General features: G+C 38.9%; 1 protein-coding gene across 1 annotated transcript; it reads left to right on the top strand.

The window, feature by feature from the left end:
* The first annotated feature begins 89 nt into the window (after window positions 1-89).
* On the top strand, window positions 90-10552 carry LOC149447799 (olfactory receptor 5B21-like). The gene is made up of 2 exons (XM_089652022.1): window positions 90-206; window positions 9593-10552. Exons 1-2 carry the CDS (start codon window positions 90-92, stop codon window positions 10550-10552), a joined length of 1077 nt encoding a protein of 358 aa, XP_089508148.1.
* The last annotated feature ends 7127 nt before the right edge of the window (window positions 10553-17679 follow it).

Raw genomic sequence — 17679 nt, 5'->3', positions numbered from 1 at the left:
CTCTCTGTGTTTCCTTTCTCTTTTTTTTCCCTGCCTTCTCATTTTTTCTGGCTTCTCTGTTCTTGGTTTCTGCAGAGTTTTGGGACGCCATGGACCGACCATCCTTGGGAGTGGAAATTGTTGTCCGAGGTATTATACCCCCTCTAGACTACATATCATGTTTCCAGGAACGTCGTACTTCTGTTTTAGGGATTGCGGCTTTGCTGGTACCCTTGTGCATATGTTTTGGGATTGCCCTGGTCTTTCCTTGATCTGAGGTGGCCTCTGCTTTGGTGGATTGTTGCAAATTTGCTTATTGGGTGCTTCCATTTCTGGGATCCCTGCCAACATAATGAGGCTAATTCACACTATCTGTGTCTCTACCCTATGGGCCATTGCCCTTCATTGTCACCAGTAGTGCCTTTGTCCCCTGTTTTGCAGAGAGTTGATATGGTGATGCCCATAAAACGTATTCAATATACATTGTTGGATAAGATGCACTTACTCAACAGACAATGGGATGGTTCCAAGACATTTCGGCATTTATTGTTAGATTGATGGGCTATCATAGATTTATTGACATTGTATTTTTGTTGGTTGTGTGGTTGTTCTGCATGACTTATTGCCTACCTTATTCATGTACTTGAACTTTTTTTTATCACGATTCTGTTTTATAATACCAATTTTTACTGCTGAATGGAATACGCTGGTCTCACCATGGCTTCACCCCCTCTGAAAGTATATTCACACAATATCCAAGGCTTTAATTTGCCTCAGAAGTGGCCTAAAGTTTTTCATCACCTCAAATCTCAACAAATTGATGTGGTATGCTTGCAGGAAACCAGGTTTTCCAAGTCCTCTGCCCCACGGTATCTATCCCCTCATTATCCCACATTCTGCACAGCCTCAACTTCTGAGAAATGACGGGGTGTTCTAATAGCCTTCAAATACAATCTCCTTTTTACCTGTGCTCGGAATGTAGCAGACCCTACGGACAGGTGCTTGCTCCTGCAGGGCACCATCTGGGATTAGAAGGTCACTTTTGTTTCTTATTATGCTCCCAATTTCTTTCAGCACAAATTATTCTCACATCTTTGTACCATCATTTCCCGACACTCCAAGGGCCTTCTTCTTCTTTTGGGGGATTTGAATGTTACCTTAGATTCTGCTCTAGATAGGTGCTATGCTTTTGGGCGGCCCCTTCTTACAACTTAGTGCAGGAGGAACGCATGCGCTCTCACTCGACTGAGCGCGACTTCAAGTTCTACTCGAATCCTCATAATAGTTTATGCAGAATTGACCATGTATTTACACATTTTCAACAGCTCATTTTCAACGATCGCAGTGTCAGACCCCAGCCCTTCTCACCAAACTTGTGACCGAAGAACTAGAAATCTAAAACCGCGCTGTCAAGTGCGTAACAATGCCATGCCCAGCTACACCCTGCACAAAGATTTTCCAGCTAATGGACCACAATCTGTGTACTTGCAGCCTGGGAGCGATTGTTACTGGGTGAGGTTACCCAATTAACCCTTCACACTGCCACCACCTCCTTTTTGTACAGAGAAAGAGGAAACTCGGCAATATCAGCAATAACACTATGATATTTGCATAAGCGTCGGTATACCACTGTCCCCGCAGGCAGAGATATACCGAAGTTTAAAACACACACGGTAGCGCTCTTCAGAGGCAGGGGTTCTTAGTTTGCATTAAAGAGCTTTAGAAACAGTTCAACACTTTCAGAAAGTAAGATTTATTACTAAAAGGTCAAAAGGGTGCAATAAAAATATTTACAGAAAAGATGTAGCCAATATATATATACAGTGGGGCAAAAAAGTATTTAGTCAGCCACCAATTGTGCAAGTTCTCCCACTTAAAAAGATGAGAGACGCCTGTAATTGGCATCATAGGTAGACTTCAACTATGAGAGACAAAATGAGAAAAAAAATCCAGACAATCACATTGGCTGATTTGGAAAGAATTTATTTGCAAATTATGGTGGAAATCTCAATACTTTGTTATATATCCTTTGTTGGCAATGACAGAGGTCAAACGTTTCCTGTAAGTCTTCACAAGGTTGGCACACACTGTTGCTGGTATGTTGGCCCATTCTTCCATGCAGATCTCCTCTAGAGCAGTGATGTTTTGGGGCTGTCGCTGGGCAACACAGACTTTCAACTCCCTCCAAAGGTTTTCTATGGGGTTGAAATCTGGAGACTGGCTAGGCCACTCCAGGACCTTGAAATGCTTCTTACGAAGCCACTCCTTCATTGCCCGGGCGGTATGTTTGGGATCATTGTCAAGTTGGAAGACCCAGCCACGTTTCACCTTCAATGCCCTTGCTGATGGAAGGAGGTTTGCACTCAAAATCTCACGATACATGGCCCCATTCATTCTGTCCTGTACATGGATCAGTCGTCCTGGTCCCTTTGTGGAGAAACAGCCCCAAAGCATGATGTTGCCACCCCCATGCTTCACAGTAGGTATGGTGTTCTCTGGATGCAACTCAGCATTCTCTCTCCTCCAAACATGATGAGTTTCTACCAAACAATTCTATTTTGGTTTCATCTGACCATATGACATTCTCTCAGTCCTCTTCTGGATCATCAAAATGCTCTCTAGCAAACTTCAGACGGGCCCGGACATGTACTGGCTTAAGCAGGGGGACTCGTCTTGCACTGCAGGATCTGAGTCCCTGTCGGTGTAGTGTGTTACTGATGATAGCCTTTGTTACGTTGGTCCCAGCTCTCTGCAGGTCATTCACTAGGTCCCCCCGTGTGGTCCTGGGATTTTTGCTCACCGTTCTTGTGATCATTTTGACCCCACGGGGTGAGATCTTGCGTGGAGCCCCAGATCGAGGGAGATTATCAGTGGTCTTGTATGTCTTCCATTTTCTAATTATTGATCCCACAGTTGATTTGTTCACACCAAGCTGCTTGCCTATTGCAGATTCAGTCTTCCCAGCCTGGTGCAGGTCTACAATTTTGTTTCTGGTGTCCTTCAACAGCTCTTTAGTCTTCACCATAGTGGAGTTTGGAGTGTGACTGTTTGAGGTTGTGGACAGGTGTCTTTTATACTGATAACAAGTTCAAACAGGTGCCATTGATACAGGTAATGAGTGCAGGACAGAGGAGCCTCTTAAAGAAGAAGGTACAGGTCTGTGAGAGCCAGAAATCTTGCTTGTTTGTAGGTGACCAAATACTTATTTTCCACCATAATTTGCAAATAAATTCTTTCCAAATCAGCCAATGTGATTGTCTGGATTTTTTTTCTCATTTTGTCTCTCATAGTTGAGGTCTACCTATGATGCCAATTACAGGCCTCTCTCATCTTTTTAAGTGGGAGAACCTGCACAATTGGAGGCTGACTAAATACTTTTTTGCCCCACTGTATGTGTGCCTCTGTCTAGATAATGGGCGGGGCTTGTTACACTAGACAACAGCAAATTTACTTTGTGTATTTGATTTTCTAATACTTTGTGAAGCGCACATGGGATTCATAATATATATTTGGATTGGTGCTTCATTTGGAACACAGGACTTCTTTAGTATTTTTATATATTTGTGAAGCAAACACGAGATTTATATCATATGTTATGATTGTATCATCTGAGATTTCCTTTAAAACACAGAACTTTCATGTTTGTTCTGAATTTAACACATGATTGTAACACTTTGTGTTTTTTTGGAGAATCTCAGGATATGTTTTGATTTGACATTCACGAAACATTCACTGCAGGCGAATCAACCACTGTAATTTACATATATCAACTGAAGTGTCTCAAGTGATCCACAGGGAAGAAACAAATCAGTCCACATATGTTGGACCTGTTTATCTGATGCTCTCTGATCTGTACAGCCTCCTAAAGCACACAATTTACACAGCATTTCTGAACTTCCAAAGGCAGGGGGCAGGGAGCTAATTTCACACACTGCACACTGCAGAGAGGACAGGAGGGATTAAAGGACACCCCCTACACAGTCTTAGGTTTCATGTACACGAGAAGCTCCTAAACTCAAATTTAGGAGCTTTTGACATTTTTTTGCCAAAGCTCCTAAACTCAACTCCATAAAAGCCTATGTGTTTATGTACACATAGGCTTTTAGCAGAGTTTTGGAGCTGCTGCGTTTAGGTGAGGCTAAACCTCCCTCTTCTGAACGCAGAAGAATCAAGTTCAGGATAGGAATGTTTTGACCACCAACCGTGGGAAAAATGGAAAACTCGGCAAAACCCCAACTAAACGCGGCAACCACGGTACTGTGCTTTTGCCGCGTTTTGTATTTTTCACGTGGTAGGCCGACCGTGATTCTTCTGCGTTCAGGAGAGGGAGGTTTAACCTCACCTAAACGCGGCAGCTCCTAAACTCTGAATAGGCTCGTGTACATGAAGCCTTATAGGGAAACATGGACAGCTGGGGCTGTCAATCATCTGCTGTGTGCTGGAGGGGAACATCTCCCAGGATTGCTTGGTGCTGCTATAGACGTTTAAAAGTAACTTGTTCAGATGGCAGAGAAATAAAAAAGGAGACAGATATCACACTTGGTGCTTTGAATACAGGAAAGTACATACTATAGAAAGATATGCTTTGTTCATTTTGCATTTCAGGGTTTTCCAACCACTTTAAAACACATGCACCAAGAATATTCACCTTCAGTGGATGTTGTGTGAACGCTGCATTCAATTTTTATGAATGTGTTTTGAAAGCTTGCATCTTGTTTTTTGCAATATCAAAATGTACGTAAATTCCCCGTAAAGTGGTGGTGCAAATTCTAAAGTGGGCTTAATTTAGTATAAAGCCCAATACTATAGCTTACTACTTCTTAGACGTGGTGGCTACATTTTTTTTGGCTTTCTTCCTTTTATTTCACCTGGTGATCTAGCTAGTAGAGGGATGAGACAACTAATTTAACACAGACAGGGGTTCATACAAGGATCTGATTTTATTTATGTATGTAAAACCTTTATTCCAAAAGGAAGCATTAGATGTGGTGGCTGTTTTAGTTTTCTTTTTAAGGCTTCCTGGTGATCTAGTCAGTAAGTCTTCAAAGGAACAAGCAGTCCTGCAGATGTAGCAGTTAGAGACCTGAGCAAACCATTTAACACTGACAGGGGTGCTTATAATGATCAGCTTTTATTTATGTAAAACCTTTATCCCAAAAGGAAACAAAACTGCTGTAACTTGATATAAAGTGTGAGCTGGAGCTTGTCTTCAGTTTGTTTAGTGTATCAAAATCTGCTAGTACATCTAACACTACCTTTTCCCCAGACTGACATTGCTGCTGTCCAAAGATGTCTCTGTTGCTCATTCATCCAGAGTGTCGGCACCCTAATACAGGAGATGTGTGACTGGCCAGATCACCAGGTGATAACAGAGGGAAAATACCTTTAACATAAAAAACTAATGCAGCCACAACATCTGATGATTGGTAAGCTGCAATAAATTACTTTTTTTGGTTTGGGGTTTAAAGTGTTTGTTACCCCAACATTTCATATTCCTGATATGGGTCTGTTTTACTATGTACTTGTGTTACAAAAAAATATCCTTCCTCTTTGAATTTCTTACTTTGTGTGAAATACCTGGTGATCCTGCCAGTCCCCTTGCTTTCCTATTTCAAATTGACCATGCTAAGCTAGAAGCATATCCATCTCAGTGTGGTCAGTTTTCTGGCTGTGCTGGGAGCACAGGCTACCTGTCCTCCAATGGCCAAGACTTGTGCTGACGCCCTCCTACACAGCTCTTCACTGGGAAGATCAGCATATTACTACTGGATTTCTCTGCCTCCTGCTGACACCCCCTCCGCAGTCTCTATCCCATTTTTTTATGAAGCTGAGAACATTTATGTGATCACATTCATTTTTTATCTATGAACACAAACATTTTGTCTTTCATTTCCCTTTTAAATTGAATAGGTTGTTGTACAAAGTTCACAGATATTTCATTACCAGTTTAAAAAGTTTAATTTTTAGAATGTTGAGAGGCAAAGCATACCGGTTTCTTACAAAATATTTCACAGTGTCTCCTTGACTGCTGCAGTAGCATTAGTTTCTAAGTATCTATGGAACAGAAAAGTCTTAAATGTTCCACATTGAGACCTTTGCTGTCAGTTATGGTTGGCACTATGGAAGAAAAGGAAAATAATTACAATTAGTATTGCTCATGGAAACTTACTGTTTTAGAAAAAAGGGTTAGATCTTTTAACTGACTTTGTGTAATACTTTATTTGATATTGCAAAATGATTTTTATATTGATTTAGATTCTGTTTTCTGTAACTACCATCATCAATCATCATCCTTGGGGTATGACACAGCATGGTAATATGCCCTAAAGGAATATAAACTCTTGGGTACTGATTTTGGTAAAAAAAAAATATCTGTAAATAGAATAACAGAAGGGAAATAAACCATTGAGAAAATATTCCTTTAGGCCTCATATGCGTTAAGCCGAAGGTTTTAGAAAAATGAGACAATTAAATGCTATGATTGTGGATGCACTGTGTGAAAGAATTGCAGTTTTACTCTTAGAGTTATATAAGTCAAAAAAATGTATTTATTCAGTTAATAAAAATACATACTGTATATTCTTCATATTTAAAATATTAAAAAGTCATTGTAACATATACAATATACTGCAGAACATTCACATTCAGTAAACTGATCAATAGAAATGCAGGTAAGCAGCACTCAGTTTGATCGTATGTCAGGTGCTTCTTGGCTGTTTTAGTAGTAAAATCTGTTTAGATGTTTTTAAGACCGTATTTTGACTATTTTGAACAGGTTACAAAATATAACCAAAAGATTGATAAAACCCCTAAAAACAGAGGGGACCCGGGGCCCATAGATCATAAATTCATAAATGTTGCCATCTAAGCAAATCTGACTAGGTATGAATAGGTTTGTGGTAGTCACACTCTGTCCACTAAAACTTAGTAGTGGAGGATGCATTGAAGATTCTGAGGAGTCCAACATTCATTTTTTTCTTCTCCTTTATTTTCCTTATATCCAAGTCATGAATTCCATGCGTATTACTGGATGAGCTCTCTTTTTTGTATCTCTGCTATTTACACAAAAGATGGTGCTGTACAATAACCCCACTGATGTACTAGGAACATGCTTTGTCTTTTTATGTCAGTGACATCATTTTCATATACTGCTGATACTGAAATAAGACAACTATCTTTTTCTTTCTGTTAAGATAAACTGTTGAAGAAGTTCAATATGTTCACTGAAATGAAAAGTTTGGTAATTTCGCTCATTGATATGCAAGATTCAAGTAGATATTTAGGTTGAACGTTTAATCATGAGAAATAATGGAGGGGATCACGAGTCTGATCAGTAGCAAAAAAGCGTAAGAGAAAAAATAAAAAGGTGGGGATCAGAAGATAAGGGGGTGTAGATGCAGAAAAGCATAAGACATTTATATGTTAGGGATGTAGAAATGGTCAATCAGAGACACTGGGCCTGCAGAGGGCAGATAGACCCTTGTTATTGGATATGCTGGAACAACTTGGGCCTTAACACATGTAACTTGAGAAACAATAGTAGTCTAGCTGGGTAGAAAGTAACTAGATGGTAATGTCTTTTTCTTTTTATGATTTCTTTTTATGAGTCGGTGAGTAAAACCTTGGACAGAGGGGTTGCGGTGGACGTGGTATACTTTGATTTTGCAAAAGCATTTGACACAGTTCCCCACACACAGCTAATGTGTAAGGTAAAGTCTACAGCCTTGAAAAAATCCGTGTGTAAATGGATAAAAAACTGGCTAAAAGATTGTATTCAAAGATTAGTGGTTAATGATTCATACTCTGAATGGTCTAGGGTTGTCAGTGGTGTACCCCAAGGATCAGTGTAGGGACTCTTACTTTTTAATATATTTATAAACGATATAGGTTCTGGGATTAAAAATACAATTTCAGTGTTTGCAGATGACACCAAGCTGTGCAGTAGAATAACGTCCTTACAGGATGTCTCCAACTTACAAGCTGACCTCAATGCACTGTTTAATTGGGCAACTATGTGGCAAATGAGGTTTAATGTTGATAAATGTAAGGTTATGCACTTGGGGGCTAATAATATGCATGCATCATTCATACTAGGGGGGGTACAACTGGGGGAATCAATGGTGGAGAAGGATCTGGGGGTTCTGGTACATCACAAGCTGCGGTTTCTAAAGCGAGCAAAATCCTTTCTTGTATTAAAAGAGGTATAGACTCCAGAGAGAGAGATATCATATTACAGCTGTACAAATCATTAGTAACACCTCATCTGGAATATGCAGTTCAGTTTTGGGCACTAATTCACAAAAAGAACATTGGGGAACTGGAGAAAGTACAGAGAAGGGCAACCAAACTGATAAGAGGCATGGAGGAGATCAGCTATGAGGAAAGATTAGAGGTACTGAATTTATTCTCTCTTGAGAAGAGGAGATTAAGGGGGGATATGATCAACATGTATAAATACATCAGTGGTTCATATAGTGAACTTGGTGTAGAGCTATTCACCCTGAGGTCATCGCAGAGGACAAGGGGGCACTCTTTACGTCTGGAGGAAAATAAATGTAATGTATCTAAACACGGAAAGGTTTCTTCACAGTAAGAGCTGTGAAAATGTGGAATAGACTCCCTCAAGAGTTGGTTCTGGACAGCTCAGTGGATTGCTTTAAAAAAGGACTGGATTATTTCTTAGATACACAGAATATAACTGGATACTAACATTTATAGGTAAAGTTGATCCAGGGAATATCCAATTGCCTTTTGGGGGATCAGGAAGGAATTTTTTTCCCTGCAGGAGCAAACTGGATCATGCTTTGCTGTTTTTTTTGCCTTCCTCTGGATCAACTGTAGGTATAGAATTATAACTTTTTTTTTTAATGGTTGAACTGGATTGACTTTTGTCTTTTTTCAGCCAGCCTAACTATGTACTATGTCATGTGCAACTTAATTGGTTTGAGTATGGAATTCTCTCACCCAATCTGTGGCCTCAGTCAGGTGGCTGATGGCATCTCTGTGGATGGGACCCCTGTTTCCTTGTGGTTCCTCCTTCAGAGATCATCTTGAACAGCAGCACTCCAGCCCGCCTGCTCACAGGGCGATCTGCCAGACTTGTCAGCGGTGTCAACGATTTCTCCTCTCCTTTCCACTCTCTGCAGTCTGGCCCAGCTTGGACCTCCAGTGTCCTGCATGGTCTTCCCTTTACAACTGTTTGTCAGCTCTCTCTATCCACTTCCTGTCCTGGGGTTCCCGAGCTTCTGCAGTTATTAGCCTCCGCCTATCCGCCAGCTCCTCTGAGAAATATAGTTTGTTAGCTTGCTGTCAAATAAGGAAGTCCTGCAATCAACCTACGAATATTTCAAAGCTTTTAAACAGAGTCTGAATAACTGGGCTACAGGACACTGCCATCTTGTGTCCATTTAACATCCTGCAAGCAGTATTAAGGCAGGGTGTTACACTAATGTGCAGGCAAATGGGTGGCCTCTTGCTTGTTGGCACGGCTGTTTATACATTTTTGGAGCCATCTTGTTTAATCAGCTCTACTTTTTCATGATATATTAATAACCTGCTTCTGGAAAATGTGCAGTATAAAAATATTCATGCTTAGTTTTATTTTTCCTTCCAGGGCACAGTATGGAAAAACTGCAGCATGTATACATTTAGCAGTGAGTTAATTCTCCGAGGACTCACTGACAACCTGAACCTAAATGTTCCTCTGTTCCTAGTTTTCCTGTTCATCTATATCAGTTCTATTGTCGGAAATACAGGAATCATTGTGACTATTTGGATGGACCCTGCCCTCCATACACCTATGTATTTCTTTGTAAGCCAGCTTGCAATGCTTGATCTTTTTTATACTTCTGTTATTACACCAAACACCTTAGCAGATATTAATAGAAAAATCAAATCTATATCTGTCATTGATTGTGCCATACAATTTGTATTATATGGGGGTTCAGCTACAACAGAGAGTTATTTACTGGCAGTAATGGCTTATGATCGGTTTGTAGCTATATGTCAACCCTTGCAGTATATAATGACCATGTCTAAGAGTATATGTAAATATCTGGTGGCTGCTGCCTACAGTGCTGGGTATATTAATGTATGCATTCAAGCTTGTTTTACACTTAGGTTGAACTATTTGAAAGACAACATTATTGATCATTTCTACTGTGATATTCTGCCCATTATTAAACTCACATGTTCTGATACATATCTCAATGAGGTTGTGATTTTTCTTTTTGGTGGCTTTGCATCTGTCATCTGCTTGTCAACCATTTTATTCTCCTATATCAATATTCTTGTGACTATACTAAGAATACAGTCTGCAAGGGGGAGAAGTAAAGCTTTCTCCACTTGTGCGTCTCACCTGACATGTCTGTCTATTTTCTATGGAACTGTGATGTTCACATACCTCAGACCCCCATCAGATTACATGCTGGACAATGATAAAGTCATTTCTGTGTGTTATACCATAGTAATTCCTATGCTGAACCCAATCATTTACAGTTTACGAAACAGAGACATTAAGATAGCAATCAGAAAAATGGTTAACAAATATAAAGTATTACAAATTTACAGATAGAAAGCTTGTTATTTATTCAGTTTGGTTACTAAGGGTAGATGCTCTTTTCCTTGGTGCTGTTTCTGCACCAAAAGTATCATATATGTTTGAATTTTTGGCTGTGGCTAAATTTTTAATGAGTTTGTGTCAAACTATGAAAAAAAATCTGCAGATCCAATTTGTGAGTCAGTGCTCATTTTGTACAGTTGTCATTTAATGTGGTTGTAAAAGCTCAATTTTTTTTTTACGTTCATGCATTCTGTGGATGAAGGTAAAACACCTTTTGTGAGCAGCAGGCCCCTAGCTCCACCAATACTTACCTAAGCCCAATCCCAACCCAGTGATGTGCACGAGAGCCTTGGCTCTCCAGGGAGTCTCTCTTCTCATTGCTGAGACAGCAGCTGCCATTGGCTCCTGCTGCTGTCAATCACAGCCAGTAAGACAATGAGGAGAGAAAGGGGCCGGGCCCGACCCACGGATCTGTGTGTGAATGGAAATGCAGAGTAGCTGCTAGGGAGCGAGCATGTTTGGGTGCCCCCACAGCAAGCTGTTTGCTCTGGGGAACTTGGCAGGAGGGAGGAGCCAGGAGCATCAGCGAGGGGACCCAAGAAGAAGAGGATCGGGGTTGCTCTGTTCAAAACTATTGCACAGAGCAGGTAAGTTTGTCATGTTTGTTATTTATTTATTTTTTTTTTAATTGCCTTTACTGTCACTTTAATTAATCCTCCCACCTCTGAGTATAGCCTGACCTGTAAAATAATTACCTTCCTTCCTGTTCTGGTGATGTGTGTCCCTGCTCAGTGATGTACAGCCTTTGCAATAAAAATGCCCTTGCTGGGTCCTCTTCTTGTTCCACATGCAGCTGCGGCCCCTATTCATTCCTATTGTTGAGCTGTTTTTTTAATGATATCTGAAAGCTACCATGAGTATTATTCACCCATATGAATGGGGTAAAGGCATGCATATGCAGTAAAAATGATACCTGATGGAAATTTTTTCACCGCTACCATGTAGACATGTGCGATTCATTTGATTACTAATCAAAATTCAGATTAAATTTTCATTTTTCGGAGATTCAAATGTATCCGAATCTCTGAATCACAATAATAAATTTCAATAAATCCAAAATAAAATATAATGAAAACAGCTAATACATTTGTATTCATTCAGTTTATTCAGATGACACAATGCAATAGTTTGGACCTTTTGTTAATGTTTGAAGCATCTGAAAGAATGTAACGCCAAAAAGAATGATCTGAATTAATTTAGATCCTTTTGTTTTATTCAGGTGAGATTGGCGCAGTAGTCTTTGACCCTCAGATAATATAATCAGCCAATTCTTCTTTCATTAACATTTTTCATTATGATAAAAAATACATTACATATAAAATGGAAACATTGTGTATTGTAATAAGTAAGGTATAAAAGTGAAATAAAATGATTCCTATTTATTGTGTTTGGGTTTAATGGAGGTGGATGCATCAGAATCTCCAAATCAAAACACAACTAATGAATTTGAAATTGATTTTATTCCATTCGTTACTTTTGGATGCACACAACTTAATATTGTCCAATCAACTCTTTCCATTTCTCTTTGTGGGTTAGACTGGCAGGGAAGACTGCATAAGTAATATCCTGAAATAACAAATGAACACATTAAAACAAATATAGCTAATCTTTCAAAATATCTTACGAAAATACAAATCGATTCGGAACAACAAATATACAAAATAAATCCCAATATACAAAGCAAACTCCAAAAACAAATCATTCTACCATAACGAATAAGATTAAATAAAATTATATACTTGACCAACAAATCTGAAACAAAACAAATATTTTCATTATGCACATCTCTAATGTGGGCTCTGCATTAATTTTGTTCCTTTAGGCTTTTTCCTTCTGTTTTCAAATAGTGATCCAGCCAGTAACACACCTCCTGTATTAGGGTGCATACATTCTGGATGAAGAAGCAACCATTGTTACCCTTGGGGGAGGGGAGGGTTTGATGTACTAGCAGATTTAGATACATCAACAAATGGAACCCAAACTCCAGCTCACACTTTTTAAGCAGTTACAATAACAGTTTTTTCTTTGGTAAAATATTTTAAATAAACGAGTAAAAGCTGATCCTTGTAAGCAACCCTTTCAGTGTTAAATGGTTTGACTCAACCCTCTAAATACTACATCTGCAGGACAGCTTGTTCTGTTGAAAAATAACAGATTTACCGACTGGTCCACCAAGTGAAAATAAAGGAAAGAGCCTAAAATGAAAACTAATGCAGCCATCACATTTAAGAATTAGTAAGCTGCAATATAATGAATCTTTAATTTTTGGTTTAATACTGTTTTAATTATATAGTTGCAGGGATCTACTGTTCTCTACTGCCTGAATTTGTAAATAGCTTTTGTTTGTTAATTACCATAGAGTTAATTGTGTATGTCACTTCCTGTCTCTGGGGTTGTTAGAAAAAGATCCTAGAAGGAGGAAGTGGACAGAGAGAAAACGTCTCAGCCACATGTCCTATCTATGCTACTAAACCCAGAAGGGACTACTGTATAAGTATTCTTATGATCTAATAGTTTAAATGCAGCTGCTGAGTGTATATATAAATCCTTGTAAAAGACAAAGTATATCTGCGCTGTCTATGTTATTATTTCACATACACAGTGCCAGATAGGCCTGTGCTACTGTATGTGTGTAGTGGTCGCCTTCAAGTACACTGCTCAAAAAAATTAAAGGAATACTTTTTAATCAGAGTATAGCATCAAGTCAATGAAACTCCTGGGATATTTTTTTTTTTATAAATATTTTATTATAGATTTTCAAAATACCATTTTCCATATACAAAAGCTAACAAAACCACCATACTATGATACTCATATTTATCTAACGATATATCAAAACATTGACATTACTCTTAGTATCCTTTTTCCCCCTTGCCCTTTCACTCCCTCCTACTCCATACCTCCGCAGCCTTTAAACCCTCCCCCGCAGCCCTGATTGATTTCTTTCCTACTCGTTCTATTTATCCTAAAAGAATATTACTTTCTTTTTTTTTATTTAATGTTATATTTATCCTCCATTACTTCTTTTCCCTAGTACATATATTCCAGGTATGAATTTGACCTTTTAAATGCTTCCCACTTTTCCCATCTTTTACGGAAAACCTCCATCCTATCTTCCTCCATGTGGTAGAGTTCTTCCAATTTGTAAGTCCTCTCTACCCTTTCTATCCAATCCTTTACTCTCTGTGCTTGTTGTTTCTTCCACAATTTGGGTATCAAACCCTTCGCGGCATTCAAATAGTACACTAATCTGATTTTTTTATATTTTTTTACTGATAGCTCTGAACCATAAAGAAGACAAATCTCTGGTTTCTTTGAAATATTGACCTCCGTTATTTCCTGTATTAAATGTATTATACCTCCCCAGTACTCTTGTATTTTATGACACTCCCACCACAGGTGAAACATTGTGCCTCTATTTCCACATCCCCGCCAACATAAAGGTGAATTATTTTCACTTATCCTATGTGCAACACTCGGTGTGATGTACCATCTTATCAAAAATGTATAGTTCATTTCTACCTCCTTCATATTACATTTCTGTGAATTAAACTATACATTCCTCTTGTTTTTTTCTCATCAATTATTACTCCTAAATACCGCTCTCATTATTCTATATATTCCATTCCTTACTTAAACCTGAGAGTATCTTATACAGTCAGGTCCATAAATATTGGGACATCAACACAATTCTAACATTTTTGGCTCTATACCCCACCACAATAGATTTGAAATGAAACGAACAAGATGTGCTTTAACTGCAGACTATCAGCTTTAATTTGAGGGTATTTACATCCAAATCAGGTGAACGGTGTAGGAATTACAACAGTTTGCATATGTGCCTCCCACTTTTTAAGGGACCAAAAGTAATGGGACAGAATAATAATCATAAATCAAACTTTCACTTTTTAATACTTGGTTGCAAATCCTTTGCAGTCAATTACAGCCTGAAGTCTGGAACGCATAGACATCACCAGATGCTGGGTTTCATCCCTGGTGTTGCTCTGCCAGCCTCTACTGCAACTGTCTTCAGTGCCTGCTTGTTCTTGGGGCATTTTCCCTTCAGTTTTGTCTTCAGCAAGTGAAATGCATGCTCAATGGGATTCAGGTCAGGTGATTGACTTGGCCATTGCATAACATTCCACTTCTTTCCCTTAAAAAAACTCTTTGGTTGCTTTTGCAGTATGCTTTGGGTCATTGTCCATCTGCACTGTGAAGCGTCCAATGAGTTCTGAAGCATTTGGCTGAATATGAGCAGATAATATTGCCCAAAACACTTCAGAATTCATCCTGCTGCTTTTGTCAGCAGTCACATCATCAATAAATACAAGAGAAGCAGTTCCATTGGCAGCCATACATGCCCACGCCATGACACTACCACCACCATGCTTCACTGATGAGGTGGTATGCGACGGATCATGAGCAGTTCCTTTCCTTCTCCATACTCTTCTCTTCCCATCACTCTGGTACAAGTTGATCTTGGTCTCATCTGTAAATAGGATGTTATTCCAGAACTGTGAAGGCTTTTTTAGATGTCGTTTGGCAAACTCTAATCTGGCCTTCCTGTTTTTGAGGCTCACCAATGGTTTACATCTTGTGGTGAACCCTCTGTATTCACTCTGGTGAAGTCTTCTCTTGATTGTTGACTTTGACACACATACACCTACCTCCTGGAGAATGTTCTTGATCTGGCCAACTGTTGTGAAGGGTGTTTTCTTCACCAGGGAAAGAATTCTTCGGTCATCCACCACAGTTGTTTTCCGTGGTCTTCCGGGTCTTTTGGTGTTGCTGAGCTCACCGGTGCGTTCTTTCTTTTTAAGAATGTTCCAAACAGTTGTTTTGGCCACGCCTAATGTTTTTGCTATCTCTCTGATGGGTTTGTTTTGTTTTTTCAGCCTAATGATGGCTTGCTTCACTGATAGTGACAGCTCTTTGGATCTCATCTTGAGAGTTGACAGCAACAGATTCCAAATGCAAATAGCACACTTGAAATGAACTCTGGACCTTTTATCTGCTCATTGTAATTGGGATAATGAGGGAATAACACACACCTGGCCATGGAACAGCTGAAAAGCCAATTGTCCCATTATTTTTGGTCCCTTAACAAGTGGGAGGCACATATGCAAACTGTTGTAATTCCTACACCGTTCACCTGATTTGGATGTAAATACCCTCAAATTAAAGCTGACAGTCTGCAGTTAAAGCACATCTTGTTCGTTTCATTTCAATCCATTGTGGTGGTGTATAGAGCCAAAAATGTTACAATTGTGTTGATGTCCCAATATTTATGGACCTGACTGTATATTTTTGAAGTCCCATGCTTCCCATCTCCCCGTGTTTCTAATAAGTGCTCAAAGGGGTTCCAATCCTTTTTTCTTAGTGGTTTTGGGAGATTCCCTATAAAGTGTTTCAACTGAAAGTAATGCCATATATCCATTCTCGTGAATATTTCCCTCTTTCTTTCCATTTCCCTAAGTGAACATATTTCCCCTCCCTTCATTATATCTCTTAATTGTACTTCTTTCTTCTTTATCCACTTCCCTGTGATACTTTCTTTGCCTGGGGGGAAAAACTCTGTGTTCCCAAAAGGCATTAACAGTGAATTAATCCCATCCCATTTGTTTGTGTAGAGCATCCCAAACTCTTAATACATTATGTGTAAATAAACTTGTGTTGTCTGCTAATCCACGGTACTGAGGAGGTAACCAAATATTTCTACATAGATCCGTACAACTTAGTGTGTTTTCTATTTTTATCCAGCTTTTTCCCTGAGCGTTACGTGTCCAGTCAAAAATTCTTACTGAATTATAGTATCTTTTTATGTCTGGTACACCCAAGCCGCCTTTCTCTTTATCTCTACTTAGAGTATCATAACTAATTCTAGGTTTCTTATTTCTCCAGATAAATCTTGTCAGGATTTTTTTTATCGTACTAAAGTATACCTTGGGTAGTTTAATTGGTATAATTTGAAATTTATAAAAAATTTTGGAACAATCACCATTTTTATCAAATTTATCCGTCTGATCCATGACTGAGATCCCCATCCTAACTTCTTTATTTCATCCTTAATCCCATTTAATAGTGGGATGTAATTTAATCTATATAATTTTTTACAGATACCGTCAATTTTATACCAAGATATTTTAATTCTCTTTCTCTCCAAAGAAAGGGGAATTCCCCCTGTAGCATTTTTTTATCTTTAGTTAGAAGGTTTATATTTAATTTCTCTGGTTTAGTTGGATTAATTTTTAAATTTGACATTCACCATATTCTTTTAAAGATTTCATTAAATTTGGCAAAGTTATTCTTGGGTTTCCTACATAGAACAGCATGTCATCTGCATAAACTGCCACCTTATGCTCTATCTCTCCTACCCAAATTCCTTTTATGTCTATATTATTCCTTATGGTGGCCAGGAGAGATTCCAGAGATAATACATATAACAATGGAGACAAAGAACATCCCTGCCTTGTTCCGTTCTGCATCTCCATATATTCTGACCATTCCTCATTTACCATAATTGCGGCTGAGGGTTTACTATATAATTTCCTTATCCATTCTCTCATTCTGGGATCAAATCCCAAAACTTCCAAGGTGTCTAACATATATCCCCAATTAACTCTGTCAAATGCTTTCTCAGCATCTATCGAGAGTATCAATGCAGGAGTTTTCTCCTTCCTACTTTTTTGTATGAGAAACTGAGATCTTAATCCGTTGTCTCTACTCTCCCTCCCTGGGACAAACCCAACTTGGTCCATATGTATCCACTTCGGAATTAAATCTCTCAACCTGTTTGCTAGTACCTTTGCATATAATTTAGTATCTGTAGTTAATAGGGAGATCGGTCTATAACTTGCACAGTGGGTATCATCTTTACCTTCCTTGCGTATAAGGACAACATGAGCTTGCAGGGATTCCTTCCTCATTTCCATCTCTCCTCCCAGAGCATTCATATATAGCCTCAGTTTTGGTATTAACATTTCTTTGTATTTTTTATAGTATCATCATGGCCTGGGCTCTTCCCAGCTACAGTACGTTTTAATGCTGTTTGTATTTCTTCTTGTGTGATTTCTGTTTCC

The sequence above is a fragment of the Staurois parvus genome, unplaced genomic scaffold (assembly GCF_062004578.1).
Source record: "Staurois parvus isolate SC_StPar_1 unplaced genomic scaffold, SC_StPar_1.0 ptg000669l, whole genome shotgun sequence".
Taxonomy (NCBI): Eukaryota; Metazoa; Chordata; class Amphibia; order Anura; family Ranidae; genus Staurois; species Staurois parvus.
This window is presented reverse-complemented; position numbering and strand designations above follow the sequence as displayed.

Excerpts from the sequence above, each read along its gene's own strand:
- LOC149447799 (XM_089652022.1), top strand. The coding sequence starts at position 90 with ATGGACCGACCATCCTTGGGAGTGGAAATTGTTGTCCGAGGTATTATA. Across the intron at positions 207-9,592 it reads TAGGGATTGCGGCTTTGCTG|GGCACAGTATGGAAAAACTG; the intron begins GTACCCTTGTGC and ends TTTTCCTTCCAG.